Raw genomic sequence first — 18,208 nt, 5'->3', positions numbered from 1 at the left:
ATTTAAAAGCTAAAAAGCAAAAAAGCCAGCACACAGTCCCATTAAATGCACACTGCACCATGGCAGGTAGATAACTTGAGGCCAGGAGTCTGAGACCAGCCTGGGCAACAGAGTGAAATCCCTGTCTCTCCAAAAAATAAAAAAGTTAGCCGGGCATGATGGTGGTGGGCACCTGCAGTCCCAGCTACTCAGTAGGCTAAGATGGGAAGAATCGCTTGAGCCCAGGATGTTGAGGCTACAGGGAGCCGTGATTGCACCACTGCACTCCAGCTTGGATAACAGAGCGAGACTCTGTCTCAAAAAAAAAAAAAAAAGATGCAGACTGCTGAGGGTGGGGGTGGGGAGAGGGTGCCCAGGATGCTTCCAGAGCTCAGGTCCTGTTTCCTGGCCCTAGGGTCAGGGCATTAAATGGCTACTGATACAAGATAAAAGAAGGACAAGAAGGGAGCTGGGCGGCAAGTGTATCCTGCAGTAAAGGAGGGAATCCTGCCTGATCCTAGCTCTAATTCACCCAGACCTTAGCCCTACTTCAGACAACCACTAACTTTAACCTGGTCCTAAATCCCACCCCTCCTAGCATTCCTAAAACTGCAGCCCCAGCCTCCTCTGGCCCCCTTCCCTCCAGCGGAGCTCCACATTGCCTCAGGGCAATCCTTTCCTGGCTCCTCCCTATCTCCTGGAGAAACAACCAGGCTGATGGGCCTGGCCTCCAGGGGCTGGCCCACCACCCTGTACTGCTCTTCTCTTGCAGCTCATGCACCGTGCTCTTCAACCACGTCAAGCATCTCCCCCTGCTTGGGGGTTCTGCTTGACAGACAGCAGACTGTGCAGGTTCCACACTCTCAGCTAGCTGGGCATCCCTCTCCCACCTACAGATCAGGCCAGGCTCAGACCCCACTGCCAGCCCAGCAAGTCCACACTCATCCTTAGCCTCTGCTGTGGGCTGAGTTGCATCTCCCAAAATTCATACACTGAAGTCCTAATTCCTGGTACCTCAGAATGTAATTGCATTTGGAGATAGGGTCTTTAAAGATATAATTAAGGTAAAATAAGGTCATTAGCATGGACCTTACTGCAATCTGACTGGCATCCTTATAAGAAGAGGGGGCCGGGAGCATGGCTCATGCCTGTAATCCCAGCACTTTGGGAGGCCGAGGTGGGCAGATCACCAGTTCAGGAGTTCGAGACCAGCCTGACCAACATGGTGAAATCCTATCTCTATTAAAAAGACAAAAATTAGCCGGGTGTGGTGGTGTGCACCTGTAATCCCAGCTACTCAGGAGGCTGAGGTAGGAGAATCACTTGAGCCCGGGAGGCGGAGGTGGCAGGTGGCAGTCAGCCGAGATCACACCACTGCACTACAGCCTGAGTGACAAAGCAAGACTCCGTCTCAAAAAAAAAAAAAAAAAAAAAAAAAAAAAAAATAGAAAGAAGAAGAAGAAGAAGAGGGAATTAGGTCACAGATGGGAACAGAGGGAAGACCATATGAAGACCCCAGGAGAAGACCAGCTGACCACAAGCCAAGAAGAGAGGCCTTGGAAGAGGCCAACCCTGCTGATATCCTCTCCTCTTCTCTAACTTACAGCCTCCATAATTGTGAGGATGAATTTCTCTTATTTCAGTCACCTAGTCTTTGGTACTTTGCTATGGAAGCCCTAGCAAACTAAGACAGCCTCTCACAGCCCCTGCCCTCCTGCTGTCCCATCCCTGAGCCCCCAGCTGTGACCGTCTGTGTCCAGGTTCCTTCCCCACAAGACCAAGGCAACAGGCCTGGTCTGACTCATCACTGGGTCCCCAGCATCACAAGCCCAGAACGGGTTGTAACTGTTTGCTGAATGTCCCTCTCTGCAGCAGTCTCTGTCTCCTACTACTTCCCATCCCTGTCCTACTGTCTCCCTGCTATTTATTTTATTGTATTTATTTTTTAAGACAAGAGTCTTGCTCTGTCAGCCAGGCTCGAACGCTGTGGCACAATTATGGCTCACTGCAGCCTCGACCTACTGGGGTCAAGCTATCCTCCTGCCCCAGCCTCCTGAGTAGCTGGGACCACAGGTGTGCACCACCACATCCAGTTAATTTAAAAAAAAATTTTTTTTTTTGTAGAGATGGGTCTCTTTATGTTGTCCAGACTGGTCTCAGACTCCTGGGCTCAAATGATCTTCCTGCCATGTCCTCCCAAAGTGCTGGGATTACAGGTGTGAGGCACCAAGCCTGCACTCTGCCACTTAAAACATTTCCTGAGGCCTTGGCATGGGCTGTTCCCTCTGCCTGGAACACTGTTCCCCAATCTGTCTACATGGTGACCCCCAACTCATCCTTCAGAACCCAGCATAAGCTCTGTTTTCTTTTCTTTCTTTCTTTTTTTTTTTTTTTTTTTTGAGATAGAGTCTCACTATGCTCCCCAGGCTGAAGTGCAGTGGTGTGATCTCGGCTCACTGCAAGCTCTGGAAGTCTCCCGGGTTCAAGCAGTTCCCTGCCTCAGCCTCCCAAGTAGCTGGGATTACAAGTGTGTGCCACTATGACCAGCTAATTTGTGTATATTTAGTAGAGAAGGGGTTTCACTGTGTTAGCCAGGATGTTCTCAATCTCCTGACCTCATGATCCGCCCGCCTCAGCCTCCCAAAGTGCTGGGATTACAGGCATGAGCCATTGCGCCCGGCCACAAGCTCTGTTTTCTATGAAACAACCACCTTGATGCCTCCAGCTCCCAGCCAGGTCTCTCTCCAGCTCCCCCTACCCTAGCACCTCCCCTTGTCACTGTCTTAGACGCTGACTGTAGCTAGCCGGGCCCCAGTATGTCTCCCCTATCAGACCGGGAATTTTTCAAGGGCAGGTCTGATCTCAGCTTCTTAAACACTGCCCAGCAGAAGACATGTGGATCAGTGGCCCCAAGGTCCTGATCTCCCTCCCCCAGGCCTTTGCCTCTGCTCCTCTCCCATTTGGTTGACCCTTTCCTTCTCTACTGGCAAACTCTTGCTCCTCTTGAAGGTCCAGCTCACATGTCACCTCCTCTGTGAAGTACTCCCTGATTCCCCAGATGGTCAGTGTCTGTCTCCTCTGGGCTTCACTGCCCCTGTACTGTTCTCTATCACATCCTGATCATCCCGGGCAGAGACCTCCACCCCAACTGTCGGCTCCACAGGAGCCCAGGCTGGAGTCATTGCTGCACAGGCCTAGGAGTATGTCTTTGGAATGAATGAATGCATTAAAGAATCCCCTAACTGACCAGGGCCCAATCCTGTCTAAAACAAACCCCTATTGCTACTGTCACCCAACATCCCCAAGAAATCTTAACTTAAATCTTTAAGGTAAGATTTCCTCTGCAGGGACAGTGGCTGGAAAGACAAGAATGGTTTGAGGGAAATTTTTTCACCATTCTGTTACCCTTATTCTCCCTAAATTCTTCCAACCACTCCTACATATCCCTGCATACCCCCTGCCCTACACTTGGCTGGGCCACAACAAAATGGCCAACTGCTACCCTTTGTCCTTTCTCTTTCCACCTCCCCTATCAGAGCTCAATCTGAGAGAAGGGTCAGATTATTTCCACTAGAAATGAACAGGGAGCTCCATTTCCACCGTGGACTAAAAGCCAAATGATGCCTTAACAGGGGCTCCAGGGCACCAGCAACCATGGACTTGGAGGGTCCGTCAAATGGCTCAGCTTTAGCCTCAGCCCAGGCAGAGAAGCCCATTGCCTGTCACTCAACTCTACAGAAATATTGATGCCTGTTCCCACCCTAGACTCTCTGATTTCAGTGGTACAGGGTGTGACTTGGGCATCCAGATATTTAAAAGTCCCTCCAGGTGATTCTTTTTTTAGACAGAGTCTCACTGTTGCCCAGGCTGGAGTGCAATGGTATGATCTCGGCTCACTGCAACCTCTGCCTCCTGGGTTCAAGCGATTCTCTTGCCTCAGCCTCCTGAGTAGCTGCAATTACAGGCATGCACCACCATGCCTGGCTAATTTTTGTATTTTTAGTAGAGACAGAGTTTCGCCATGTTGGGCAGGCTGGTCTCGAACTCCTGACCTCAAGTGATCCGCCCACCTCGGCCTCCCAAACTGCTGGGATTACAGGCATAAGCCCCCTCCAGGTGATTCTAATGTGCTCCATCCCCTGGCACCTTCAGAAGCTTCTCTTAAAGCCTCATTCACACATAAAAAATTGGTTGGTTATGTATGGCCATTCCAACCCCTCATCATAGGTAATGTGTAATATTTTAAGGGAACTGGAAGAGAAAAAGCAATGCATAGCCCTACTAGGTCCCTTGGAGCCATGTTGCCCCTTGAATCCCACCTTCCTCAGGTCAGAGTCCCCCACCCTCCACAACTAGGGCTGCCCAGCCCTGAGCTCACACTCGCTTGCCCGACTGCCCCAGGCCTAGGACTCTGGGTCCTCTCTGCCCTCCCACTCCTCCCTCCCCGGACTTTCACTTCTCCTCTGCATTTCCCCCCGCCAGTTTTAGCAGACTTAGACCAGCTTCTCGTTAGCACTTACCGAAAATGGGGCTAAATATAGAGGACCCAAGGACTGCCCCTCACCCCTCCTGGCCCCACTTGTCCTGTCCCCTGGGTCCCCTGCCTCCGCAGCCTGCTTCAATTAAGGGTACGGCCTGGGAGCCCCTGTGGGCAGGTTGATGCTGCCGGGAACCTCTGTGGGCCCAGCTGGCCGAGTCCCCGTCCTCCCCAGAAGCAGCACCTCACCCCTCCCCACCCCACAGCTGTCCCTGGGTGGCCTCAAGGGAGTGAACATTTCTGAGCTGTCAGGAGGGAGGGATGGAGATACGGGCAGCAGACACAACAAGAGAGGTGGCCCCACAGCTGCGCTGACAGCAGGCAAGAGCTGCCAACAGTACACACCCCATGGCCACAGCCAGGCAAGGCCCTGGCCAACACACTACAAGAAACAGATGTGCACAGATTCCAGACAGGAATGTGAACAGGTTTGCAGATACGACACATGCCCATACATGATGCCACGGGCATATATGCAAAACACACACCCAGATGTGTGTACACACATGCACTTACACACACTGTCACACTGAGTGACACACAGCCAGCCAGACACACACAAGAAGTACACAAAACTCACACACCCGGAGTCGAATACAGATAGACACACAGACACCCCCCCTACATACTATACCCAGTCACTCATAGACTCAGACATGTGTACACACACATGTACTTACACACATGTACTTACACACGTTCTCACAGCAAGTCACACCAGTCCAGCCAGAGGTACACACCCAGACATGCACATGTTCACACAGAGTCACACATGCGCACACACACAAGTGCACACACATACACCCAGAGTCACCTCATCCTGGAAGATGGCCAGGGCTGACCTCTGAACCCAGTTCACAGGTGTGGAGTCTGAGAACAGGCAGGGTGAATGATCTGCCCACAGTCACATAGTGTATTAATTCATGTCCAGGCAGGGAAAATCTACCCCAGTCTTCCCAGGCAGGGCTGTTCTGTGAGAAATCCCAAGTAAAGGGTTTAGCCTACTGCTCAGCACCTCTGAGGTCCCCATTTAACCCCAGAGAGGAATGAGTCAGTGGGAGCAGACACCCAGGATCTCTGTGTCTACACGGTATGGACACACATACATACACACAGTTGCATACACAGTCACCTCAACAAATAAACACGTCACCCTGCAAATAGTCTTATTTTCATCCCACCCCCCTCCTCACCGCCTTTGCTTGCTCATACCCACTCATCCTTCATATCCCTGCTCAGACACCCTCTTCCTCCAGGAAGCTCTCCTTGATACTCCACCAACTAAATCACATGTTTTCAGGGCTCCTACAATCCCCTAATACCTCCCTGTCCTGGCCCGATCCCTCTACCTATGTTCCCCTATCCTGGCCCTGACCCCTCTGTGTGGGCCTCCCCCATACCAACCTCAACCCCTCTACTGACATCCCCCCATCCCAGCCCTGATCCCTCTGCCTGAGCCTCCCCCACCCCAGTCCTGACCCCTCTACCTGGGCCTCCCCCACCCCAGCACCAACCCCTCTGCCTGGGCCTCCCTCAACCCAGCCCCAACCCCTCTGTCTTTGTCCCCCCATCCCACCCCTGACCCCTCTGCCTCTGCCCCCCACCCCAGCCCTGATCCTTCTGCCTGGGCCTCCCCAACCCCAGCCCTGACCCCTCTGTCTGGACCTCCCCGATCCCAGCCCTGACCTCTCTGCCTGGACCTCCCCCATCCCAGCCCTGACCTGTCTGTGTTGTCATTGGTGACAGGTCTGTCTTCTCCAATAAACTGGGAGCTCCAGGCGAACAGACCTGAGCTACCCTTTCCACTGTATTTCCAACACCCAAGACAGAACTGCTCAACAGATACATGTTGGTGGAGGACACGGGGATGCCCGCACACAATGGCACATATAGGACAGCACATACCACCAAACCAAGACTCACGCCCATGGTCATGCCTACACAGCCACAAATGAAACAGGCATGTAGGGCTGAGTGCTTGCCATGTTCCAGGCACTGTGCTAAGCATGCTACATGTATTATCTCATTTAAGACTCCCATCAACACTGCTGAGTGACAGCCATCACCACCTTGTACCGTGCCTGGCGCGCAATATTCACTCAGTCAACTGACATTTGGTGGAGAAGGCATTTAATAAGCACACAAACAAACACATAATGAAATTCCCAACAGTGATAAGTGCTGTGAAGAAAAGATAAAGCAGGGTGAGGGAACTGAGAGTGACAGGTCAGTGCCAATTTAGATGGGGAGGTCAGGGAAGGCTGCCCTGAGGAGGTGACGTCTGAGGTGAATGAGGTGAAGAAGTGAGACAGGCGATCATCACCCTACAATGCCACACACAACAGCCTCCTACACTCACAAGCACAGAGCAGTCCCACTCAGAGCACTCAGAACTACTGCACACACACATGCACACGCACACCCGTACCAGATGTGCACACACACACTCAAAAGGGAATGACATCCCCCAAGTCCAGCAACTTGGCATTCCAATCCCTTTGCAGCCCTTATCCAAGGATCGCCCATGTCACCCACCCCACTGGTTCTCCACATGAGGGCCCGCTACCAACACCCAGCTCCCTCCCTCCTGTCCCCAGACCCTTCCGAACAGGGCAACAGAGAAGAGAAGAGGTTGGAAGTTCCAGTGCCTGATGTGGAACGGGAGGGCAAAGAGGAGCTGTGGGGGTTGGAGGAGACCCGGCATGGGAGAGAGGGAGTTGCTAGAGTACAGAGAAGGACAATGGAGACAGCTGAGGAGGAGGGGCAGGGAGGGCCCACAGAGCAAACCTAAATGTGCTGCCCGTCCTCTGAGCAGTGGCGCAGGCACCAGCCCCCTTACCTGGAGCCCCCATGCTGGAGTGAACCATGCTGCCCGCCCCGCCAGGGCTGGGGGAACAACTGTGTCATCTCCCCACCCTCTCTGGGGGCCGAGCCCTCCCTGCCGGAAGTCACTCAGGGAGGAAACCACAGGGCCGGTCCGCCCCCTTCGGAAGGGAAAATACCCTGGCCCACAGACCCGCCCCGGCAGCCTGGCCCACCCCAAATCATGTGTGTGTGTTGGGGGGTGGGGGCTAGTGGGGCAGAGGATAAGCAGGCTAGAAGAGCCGACTCCTACAGCTGCGATCCGGGAGGTGCCTGAAACTGTTGCCCCCTGGCTTCTATCGCCCCCATGGAGGCAAACAAATCTGGGACAGGGAATGGGTCTGGAGGAGACGGTGGGTCCACAATAGTAACAACATTAGAACACTAGCCAGCAGCTCATTGGAGACAGGGCTTTGCCGATGCCTGACCCTGTGCCTCACTTTTGACAGGTGCTATCTCCAATGAGGTGGTCACTGTTATTTGCTCCATTTTACAGATGAAAAGACTGAGGATCAGAGAAGTGAGCAGTAGCTTTCCCAAGGGCCCAGAGCCAAGAGCGTTGAAGCTTAAAAGCACCCCACGGCAGGGAAGATCAAGCAAGCCCTGCGCCTATCTGCAGGTGAGCTGTTGGGTGTCACCATTGGGAGGAAGTGGTGCCCGTGGGCAGTGGTAGTGGGAACCGTGGGTAGGGGACTTGGCCTGGAGCTACAATAAATCGCCGGCCAAATGCGGGCGCCCGAGGCGGCTCCGGTGGAGGGGAGCACTTGGTCCCCGGGCTGCCAGCTGGCTCTTCGCGCGGCAGTGCTCCCAGGTCAGCGCTTCCCTCCGAGCCCGCCAGAGGGCGGCAGCGCCCAGCCAATGGCCCGGAGGGCGGGGCCGGCTGCGGAGGAGGGAACCCCTCCCTCCACTCCCCTCCTCAACACCCCCCCAACACCCCCGCGCGCACACCTGCGAGGGTCACACAAAGGCGCAGGACTCCCAGCGCACCGCAGCTCAGACAAAGGCGCGCCCGAGTCCGCTGCCCTCATCCTCCTCTTGGTCCTGAGGTCTGAGGCTGTGGGGCTGCCTGGCGTCTCCAGACACCCCACCTGCCCACCTGGGCTCCGCAAGACATGCTGCGACCTGTGGCTGGGGGGGCCCCTAAACCACAGGTGCATGCACAGACGCCTAGACTCACCCACCCACACACAAATATTTCTACAGATGGACCACAGCACTTCACACACACACACGTACACACACAGATGTGCATGAACACATCTATGTGCACAGGCCCTAACACCAGCCCTCCCTGCTGACGATGGTCACTCCCATATACTGATGCCCACTCTACTCCCTCACATGGACCCATGGGCACAAGGGCACTTCTACACATATATGCCCAGGCATGCTTCCTGGCCACTCGCACCCACTCACACACAGGCACACTCGGAAAGGGCATACTACAGGCAGAACTACAGGAGTGCCCTTCCCTGACTGCACACGTGCCCTGTGCACCCAGACACGCCCAGGCAGGCAGGTGGGCACAACAGGAAGGACTGGCAGTTCTCATATATGCACACGAGAGGGGACTGTTTCCAGGCATCTACACTCCACAACATCCCGTATTGTAAAGGCCATTTCACAGAGGAGATCCACAGACCACACAGAAACTGGCCACAGGATTTCTATACATGAGGGTCTTCCCGACAGCAGCCTAATGGCGGTGGGTACTGGAGCCTTGTCTCAAAGCGACATTTACGCAGTAAGCTTTGTTTTCAGTTAGGATTTGTTTTGGGGGGCTTAGAAATGGGGCTATAGGACATTGTGGGGGGGGGCGGGCAAAACCTCACCAGCCACCCCTATGCTCCACCCTGGACAGATTCAACATCATCCATGTCAGGAGCACGGTTTTGGACGTGACCCCATTCCAGCCCCCTAGAGCCGGCAGAGAAGGACCACCCACTTCCAGTACGGCCAGGTCTGCAGTTCAGTCCTGGAGCCGGGGAAGGTTGTATACGCTCCCTGAAAGATGAAACAACCCCATACCTCTCGCCTCCTATGCTGGCTCCATTCTCAGTGCCTCAGACCAGAGCTGGGCCTGGTGAGGGCATCCTGCAGGAGGATGGGCCTGCCTGAGAGAGGATAGAGGGACGGAGTTTGGAACACAGTGGGTGGGTACAACCTGGCAGCCAGAACAGGGAGACTCAGGCAGGGGGAGATGGTGGCCTCGTTGCCACAGAAGAGGCCTCGAGCCATGCTGAGCGAGGCAGGTAGGGCATGGGAGCTGGGAAGCAGTGGGGGCCACTTGAGGTGCAGGGAGCTAGGAGGGAGGCAGCACAGGGGAGGCCAGGCTGGGCTCAGGGCTGAGCGGTAATTAAAGGAGACGTAGGGGGCTCCCCAGGGCCAGCGGGGCTGGTAACTGACACGCGGGCCCCATTGCTCCGCTCATATTTCTCGCTGGATCGATACGTTTGACTCCCGACAAGACAATAATCGCTTGTACGCGGCCGGCGAGTCGATCAAATACATTATTAGAGCGAGGTCCCCCGGGGGCCCGGCGGGGAGTGGTGAGGGGGAGCAGCCAGCCCACCGGGGACAGCAGAGCGAGATTCTTCACCCCTCAGGGCCCCCCAGCCATGGCCTCTTCCTCTTGGCCACCCCTGGGGATCCTCTCTGTGGCTCAGTTCCCCAGCCTCTCTCTAAATGCCTACTGCTTTGGCGATCTCTCTACTCAGCCCCCAGCATCATCCTTGCTCTGTGAGGGGACCCAAGGGTTCTTTTCCCATAGGCACTGCCCTCATCTGTAAGGCTATATAGCATGTGGGAGCTCAGAGAGGCCCCTCAGACCCCTAGCTTGTCAGGAGACAGAGAGACCAAGCCTCAGGCCACACTCCGAGTCCATGACTGGGCCAGGAGATGAACTTGGGCCCAAGACTCAATGACACCCACCTCCCTCTGCCCAGTCTCCTTGCTGCATCTAAGCACACAGGGCTTCAGCAGCACCCAGGCCAGGGGCAACCTCTGGGGGTTAGGGAAAGCTAACTTAGAGACCCAAACAAGCAGGAAAACAGGATGACAGGGGTGGCAGACAAACACATACACAAAGAGATGTGTGTCTGCTCCTGCTGCAGGGCCATGTGGTCCCCTAGTGGGCCTCAGATACCCTCAAACCATGCCCAGCTTCAGCTCTGACCCACCCTAGACACTGCTTGCCACTCTTGCCCACTTTCCTGGCTTCTGGACTCAAGCCTATTTCCCTTTTTAAAAAAAATCAAATTAAGCTTTAGCTTTAAAGTCCAGGCTCTTTTTTTTCTCTTTTTTTTTTTTTTTTTTTTTTTTTTTTGAGACAGAGTCTCACTCTGTTGCCCAGGCTAGAGTGCAATGGCACGATCCCAGATCACTGCAACCTCCATCTCCTGGGTTCAAGCAAGTCTCATGCCTCCTCAGCCTCCCGAGTAGCCGGGATTACATGTGCGCACCACTAGGCCAAGCTAATTTTTGTATTTTTAGGAGAGATGGGGTTTTACCACATTGGCCAAACTGGTCTCAAACTCCTGAGATCATGTGATCCACCCACCTCGGCCTCCCAAAGTGGTGGGATTACAGACATGAGCCACCACACCCAGCCTCAAGCCTATTTTCTGTTTACACACCTGCTTTGCCCTCTAGACCTGAAGAGCCCCTTTGCTTCTCCGGCAGCCCTAAGTCAAAGTCAAGTTCTGTTTAGGAATATCCAGCATTCTGAGACTTAAAATATATCTTCCTCTTTGTCTTCGTTATGAGCAGCAGCCACCACAGCATTGCTGTCTATGCTTTCCTTTTTTTTTTTTTTTTTTTTTTTAAGACTGTCTGGCTCTGTCACCCAGGCTGGGGCTGGAGTGCAGTGGCACAATCTCGGCTCACTGCAACCTCTGCCTCCCAGGCTCATGCCATCCTCCCACCTCAGCCTCCCAGATAGCTGGGACCACAGGCGTGCACCACCACAGCCAGCTAGTTTTATACATTTAGTAGAGACATGGTTTTGCCATGTTGCCCAGGCTGGTCTCGGAACTCCTGGGCTCAAAGCCATCCACCCGCCTCAGCCTCCCAAAGTGCCAAGATTATAGTCATGAGCCACTGCGTCCGGCCTACTTTGTGCTATTTGAACCAATACATTACTTCTAAGTCTTTATGACAGTCTGAGGAGGTAAGGTCTGCTATCATCCTCATTTTACTAACAAATTGAGCCTCAGAAAGGTGGATTCTCCTGCCCCAAATCACACAGTGTGAGTGGTGGAGTCACGATTTAAGCCTAGGTCTGTTTCCCTGACAGCTTGATCACTTTGTACTGAGCCATGGAGCTCCTTCTTGGAGGCGTGAAATGCTCCCCATCCTTCAGGAGACAACCGTAACAGTCAGCCACTCCTTGTCCAGTCAGCAATGCTGGAATACCTCTGCAGCTCACAGCCCAATGCCCACAGCCTTCAAGTCAGTTTCTTGATATTTGGTAATCCTGATCCCATCAGCTCCTGGCTGAAGGTGGGCCAACCCTTCCCCATTTCCTTCAGTTCAAACATTTCCTCATATCCCTCAGTGCCAAGCCCCGTGCCAGGAGCTGAGGACCCAGAGGTGAGCTAGATCTAAAATCTGACCTCAAGGAGCTAACAGTCTGAGAGGAAGACTGGAGTGGATAAAAATGCCTTGGTAATTTATCACTCAATAAGTATCCAATAAATGCTATTATGTGCTAAGCCATTGCTAAGCTCAGAGAATACAGTGGTTAAAAGCACCCCATAGAGCTTATAGACTCTGGGGGATAAACAATTTTTAAAAGTTATCAACTAGCCAGGCGTGGTGGCATATCCCTGTAGTCCCAGTTCCTGTGGAGGGTAAAGCAAGAGGATCACTTGAGCCCAGGAGTTCAAGGCTGCAATGAGCTATGATGGCGCCACTGCACTCCACCCTGGGTGACAGAGCAAGACCCAATCTCTAAAATAAATAAATAAACAAATCAAATAAAAAATAAAAAGCCATCAAATAAATATGTAATTCTAAGTTAGGAAAAGTGATTTCTAGAATAGGTAGAGAAGGGCCTGGGCATGGTGGCTCACACCTGTAATCCTGGCGCTTTGAGAGGCTGAGGTGGAAGAGTTGCTTGACACCAAGGGTTTCGGACCAGTCTGGACAAACATATCGAGACCCCATCTCTACAAAAAAAAATTTTTTTTTTTTTTTTTTTTTTTTTTTTTTTTTTTTTTTTTTGAGAGGGAGTCTGAGTCTGGCTCTGTGGCCCAGGCTGGAGTGCAGTGGCCGGATCTCAGCTCACTGCAAGCTCTGCCTCCCGGGTTTACGCCATTCTCCTGCCTCAGCCTCCCGAGTAGCTGGGACTACAGGCGCCCGCCACCTCGCCCGGCTAGTTTTTTTGTATTTTTTAGTAGAGACGGGGTTTCACCATGTTAGCCAGGCTGGTCTCGATCTCCTGACCTCGTGATCCGCCCGTCTCGACCTCCCAAAGTGCTGGGATTACAGGCTTGAGCCACCGCGCCCGGCCAAAAAAATTGTTTTAACTTAGCTGGGTGTGGTGGTATGCATCTGTAGTCCCAGCTACTCGAGAGGCTGAGGTGGGAAGATGGTTTGAGGTCAAGGCTGCAGTGAGCTACGATCATGCCACTGCACTCCAGCCTGGGTGACAGAGAGAGACCCTGACTCTTAAAAAAAAGTAGGAGGAGGATACCTGATGTAAACAAAGGGTGGCATGTTGCAGAAAACTGTCCCAAGGAAGTGACATTTACATAGCAATTGGACACAGCATTCTTGAGGCAAAGAATGTGAAGGAAGACACTCCAGGCAATAGGAACAGAGGAGGCGATGGCCCCATGGCAGTAAACAGGGTGGCAATTCCAAGACCAGAAAGGAGGCCTATAGAGCTGGAGCAGAGTGAACAAAGAAGAGAAGATAGGAGATGAGGTGTGAGGTAGTGAGGTGGCCAGGGCCAGACCACACAGGGCCTTGAAGGCCAAGGTAAGAATTTGCGACTTCAAGAACAGTGGGACACCTGAGAAGGTTTCAAGCAGGGGAGTGGCGTGGTTCTGTGAACACTTTTGTGACAATCCTGGCTGCTTTGGAGGCCGCAGTGAAGAACCAGAGGATGGGGTGTGGGGGTCAGTGTGAGGAAGCTGATGAGTTCCACATCACCATCCGGTGATGGTGACAAGCAGCAAGAATTGGTGATTGGCTGAATGTGGGGCATGGGAGTCACGGAGAAGTCAAGAATGAGGTCCAGGTACGTTAAAGTATCTTTCCTGCCACAGAAGATTGGGGCAAGTGGAAGAGCTTAAGCTCAGGTAAGAAAGATCAGGGTAGGACCTGAGGTCCTGAAGGATGAAAGGAAGGGCAGGAGGTGGGAAGCAGCATTCAAGGGGGTTGCCAAGGTTGAATACTCCAAGATGGGGACAAACTTTGTCAGTGGCCAGTTGAGCCATCAGTCCATCTCACCTATTCTTGTTTCTTTCAAGCTATAGAAAGTTAGAGCTGGGGCCAGGCACGGTGGCTCATGCCTTTAATCCCAGCACTTTGGGAGGTTGAGGTGGGTGGATCACTTGAGGTCAGGAGTTTGAGATCAGCCTGGTCAACATGGTGAAACCCTACCTCTACTAAAACTACAAAATTTGGCTTTCCCAAGTTTGTCTTCAAGTTGCTTTGAGGTTGGACTTGAAGTTGCAGGTGGAAGGCTTCTGTGCAGAAGCATTCTGTGTAAGGAAGTTCTACTGGGGACAAATGTGGGGACAGGCTGGTAGCATGGAATCTGGAAGCAGGATGACCAGTGGGGAGGCTGGGAAAGTGGTCCAAGGCAGGAGGGGAGAACGGAGTCATGAGGACTGGGATGAGGATTAGGATGACATTCAAGCTGGAGTCTACAGGAACAGGATATGGGAAGTGGGTGCTGGGCTGGGGTGGCTGGGTGGATGCGAGGCCATCACTGAAAGACAGTGAGAAGGGAAGCAGAATGGGGACGACACTTGGGTCAGTTCGCGGGGGAAAGTCAGGAAGCAGCATCTTCTAAGAAGCAAGGTCTGTGGACCAGGAAGCCAGCAGATGCTTAACAAATTCACATGGACACAAACATTCCTCATCATATCTCCCCACCACAGCCAATTTTCCACATCCACCAGAATTCCCAGTTCTCCTCATGTAAGAAAAGAAGCACTGTGATGTGGCTCAAGGAAGATAAAAGAAGACTAACTGGCCAGGCGTGGTGGCTCACACCTGTAATCCCAGCACTTTGCGAGGTCAACGAGGGCGGATCATCTGAGGTCAGGTATTCAAGACCAGCCTGGCCAACATATAGTGAAACCCCATCTCTACTAAAAAATACAAAAATTAGCTGGGCATGGTGGCGCATCCCTGTAGTCCCAGCTACTTGGGAAACTGAGGCAGGAGAATCACTTGAACCCAGAAGGCGGAGGTTGCAGTGAGCCAAGATCACGCCACTCTACTCCAGCCTGGGCGACAGAGCAAGACTCTGTCTCTCAAAAACAAACAAACAAACAAAAGAAGACCAACCAATCTCTGTTCTGAAATTCCCCCTCTAGTGACCTAGGGCCCGCCCCCTGAACTCCCTGGACTTCAGTTTCCCCAGATATATGTCTGAGATGGGCTGGAGAAGCACTCTAAGACTGCTTCCAGCTAAAACATTCTTTTATTTTATTTATTTATTTATTTATTTATTTATTGACTAACTGCAACCTCCACCTCCTGGATTCAAGTGATTCTCTTGCCTCAGCCTTTCAAGCAGCTGGCACTACAACCATGCGCCACCACGCCCAGCTAATTTTTGTATTTTTAGTAGAGATAGGGTTTCACCATGTTGGCCAGGCTGATCTCAAACTCCTGACCTCAAGTGATCCACCCAACTCAACCTCTCAAAGTACTGGGATTACAGGCATGAGCCATGGTGCCCGGCCCCAGATCTAACATTCTATATAGCTTGAAAGAAACAAGAACAGGTGAGATGGACTGATGGCTCAACCAGCCACTGCCAATAGGGAGGTAAAGCATGGCCAGCCTACTCTAAGGATGCCCTGGCTGGGTATACTCAGCAACCCATTTACTTCTCACTGTCATCTTATGAGGGAGAGACCATTATCATCCCCACTTTAAAGATGAAGAAGCTGAGGCCCACAGTCACACAATGAGGCTGGGGTGAACCCAGAGGCTTGCTGACCCCAAAGTTTGTGCTTCAGCTTCCGTGTTGAGCTCGCTGCTCCTCAACCTGGCTTGTGCGAGTCTCACTTAGACTGTAGATCCCCCAGCAACAGGGTCCCTTGGCATCCACTGCCATGTGCTCACCAGGGTCTCCGAATGACCTGTGGGAGCAGGCGCCTGGCCCTGGGTCTTCCTCAACGAGGCTCCACCCTTGGCCCAGGTGCCCCCAGACCCACAGGCTTTCCACAACCCGTGTGCACACTTTCTGTTCTCTAGCTCCCACTCGCCCAGCACCAACTCTGCAGGCTCAGAGGCCGCTGCTGTCACCCCAGCGCAGGGAGCTGTCCAAAGGCTGAAAAGCAAGAGCCCATGGCCTTGGTCCAGAGCCCTCCAGCCATGCTGCCCCCAGGACAAATCCAGTCCCCTTACTGTGGCCTCCAGGGCCCTACAGGACTTCCCTTCTGGCCACGGCAGTACCACACCCCAGACACACTGGAGGAAGATAATTTTGTCCCCAACATGGGGCCTTCAACCTTGCCAGCCCCTGTGAACGCTGTCCCCCACCTCCTCCCCTTCCTCTCATCCTTCAAGACTCCGCTCAAACGCCAATCCTCAGAGAAACCCTCCCTAGTCATGCTCCGCTCCATTCCCAGTTTTATTTCCTTCAGAGCACTCTGAAATCCAATTGCCACCTATTTGCTTTACTGTCTCTTTCACCCTCTAAAATGTAAGCTCTCTGAAGACAGGTGTCCTTTTCTCTCTTGTTCACTGTGGTATTCTTGGTGCTTTAACAGTGTCTGGCATATAGTTGATGCTTGAACCTTACTTGTTGAATGAATAAATCCTTCCAGGCACCCATGGTCCACAGAATAAAATCCAAGGCTGGCTCTCCAAACCCAAATGGATATGGTGCCTCTCAACCTCCTCAGCTATCTCACCCTCAGAGCTCACCTTTCTCCTCTGTTCAAAAACTTGGGCTCCCTTATGTGTCCCATCCCTCATGCCTGCTTTGTCTGACACAAATTCTGTACACACTAGCCTCTGCTCAGATCTCCTCTCTCTGGAAGCCTTCCCTGACCTCAGTCTTGCCACAGCTCCAGGCAGTACCCCTGGGCTTTAGCACTAATGGTACTGTACTGAATCACCCCCAGTGAGGCTGTCCCTACAGACTGTGAGCTCCTTGAGAACAGGGCTCAGTTTGACATGTTCTTGTAGACTCAGAGCCCAGCACTGGGCCTGCATTTAGCTAAGGCTACAGGAATGTTTGCTGGGTAAGGACAACTGCCCTGCAGATGGTTAACCATCCATACAGGTGCACATAATGAATAGTTTGGGAGTCAATCAGATGAGGATTTGGAATCTGGTTACTCTGTTCACTTGCTGTGTGACCCTGGGCAGGTGACTTCCCTCTCTAAGCCTCAGGCTCCTCATCTGTGAAATGGAGGCAGTAACATTGGCTGATGGGAACTTAATTAACCTTTTTTTTTTTTTTTTTTTTTTTTTTTTGAGACGGAGTCTTGCTCTTGTTGCCCAGGCTGGAGTGCAATGGTGCAATCTTGGCCCACTGCAACCTCTGCCTCCTGGGTTCAAGCGATTCTCCTGCCTCAGCCTCCCGAGTAGCTGAGATTACAGGCATGCACCACCACGCCTGGCTAATTTTGTATTTTTAGTAGAGATGGGGTTTCTCCATGTTGGTCAGGCTGGTCTCAAAATCCCGACCTCAAGTGATCTGCCTGCCATGGCCTCCCGAAGTGCTGGGATTACAGGCAAGAGCCACCATGCCTAGCCAGGAACCTAATTAATCTTAAATATAATACTTGCCACCATGCCCTAAGAACAAACATGTTCACTAACTACATCAAGATCTGAGGTTGAGAAAAATAAGAAACAGTCTAGATGCCACCAATAGGACAGTGGCTAAGTAAATTATAATACATTCATACTCAAGAATACTATGCAGTTATGAAAGAGAATGAGACTGATCTATGGGTGCGGACATGAAAAGTTCTCCAAGACATGGATGAGTGAAAAAGCAAGTTGCAGAACAATTTATCCAATTTGATATCATTGATGTAAAACACATACATCCATTTTTAAAAACTGTATCTTTTCTATGGGTGCACAAGTATTAAGCCAATGCAGAAAAAATGGTCTGGAAGGTAATTAATTATAACCTCTTCTGTAATAAATTCAGTCTTTGCTTGCTTGTTTGTTTTGAGATGGAGTCTCACTCTGTCGCCCAGGCTGGAGCGTAGTGGTGTGATCTCAGCTCACTGCAACCTCTGCCTCCCGAGTTGAAGGGATTCTCCTGCCTCAGCCTCCCGAATAGCTGGGATTACAGGCGCATGCCACCACACCTGGCTAATTTTTTGTATTTTCAGTAGAGATGGGGTTTCACCGTGTTAGCCAGGATGGTCTCAATTTCCTGACCTCATGATCCTCCTGCCTCGGCCTCCCAAAGTGCTGGAATTCCAGGCGTGAACCACCGTGCCCGGCCATCACTTTAGTTTTTATAATGAGATTGTACTTGTTTTTTGGTGGGGGGTTGGGGTTTGGGGGTTTTTTGTTTGCTTTTGTTTTTGAGACAGGGTCGTCTCACTGTCAACCAGGCTGGAGTGCAGTGGTGCAATCTCAGCTCACTGCAACCGCCACCTCCCAGCAAGC

The 18,208-nt window shown here is 52.3% G+C and overlaps 1 protein-coding gene across 11 annotated transcripts in view; it reads right to left on the bottom strand.

The window, feature by feature from the left end:
- POU2F2 (POU class 2 homeobox 2) overlaps nt 1–18,208 on the bottom strand; it is a 91,994-nt gene that overhangs the window by 38,001 nt on the left and 35,785 nt on the right. For 7 of the 11 annotated variants that reach the window (XM_007996956.3, XM_007996958.3, XM_007996961.3 and 4 more), the window contains exon 1: nt 7,356–8,111. The exons of 1 other annotated variant lie outside the window; for it this stretch is intronic. In XM_007996956.3, the coding sequence (XP_007995147.3) occupies nt 7,356–7,383 (28 nt within the window). In that variant the 5' untranslated portion in view covers nt 7,384–8,111. Of the gene's footprint in view, nt 1–7,355; nt 8,112–18,208 lie in introns of those variants that run through there. 3 more of the 11 variants (XM_007996965.3, XM_007996966.3, XM_073016398.1) reach the window with 3 other exon arrangements.

The sequence above is a fragment of the Chlorocebus sabaeus genome, chromosome 6 (assembly GCF_047675955.1).
Source record: "Chlorocebus sabaeus isolate Y175 chromosome 6, mChlSab1.0.hap1, whole genome shotgun sequence".
NCBI classification, from domain to species: Eukaryota; Metazoa; Chordata; class Mammalia; order Primates; family Cercopithecidae; genus Chlorocebus; species Chlorocebus sabaeus.
The sequence above is the reverse complement of the archived record's forward strand: the minus strand, read 5'-3'. Positions and strand labels throughout refer to the sequence as shown.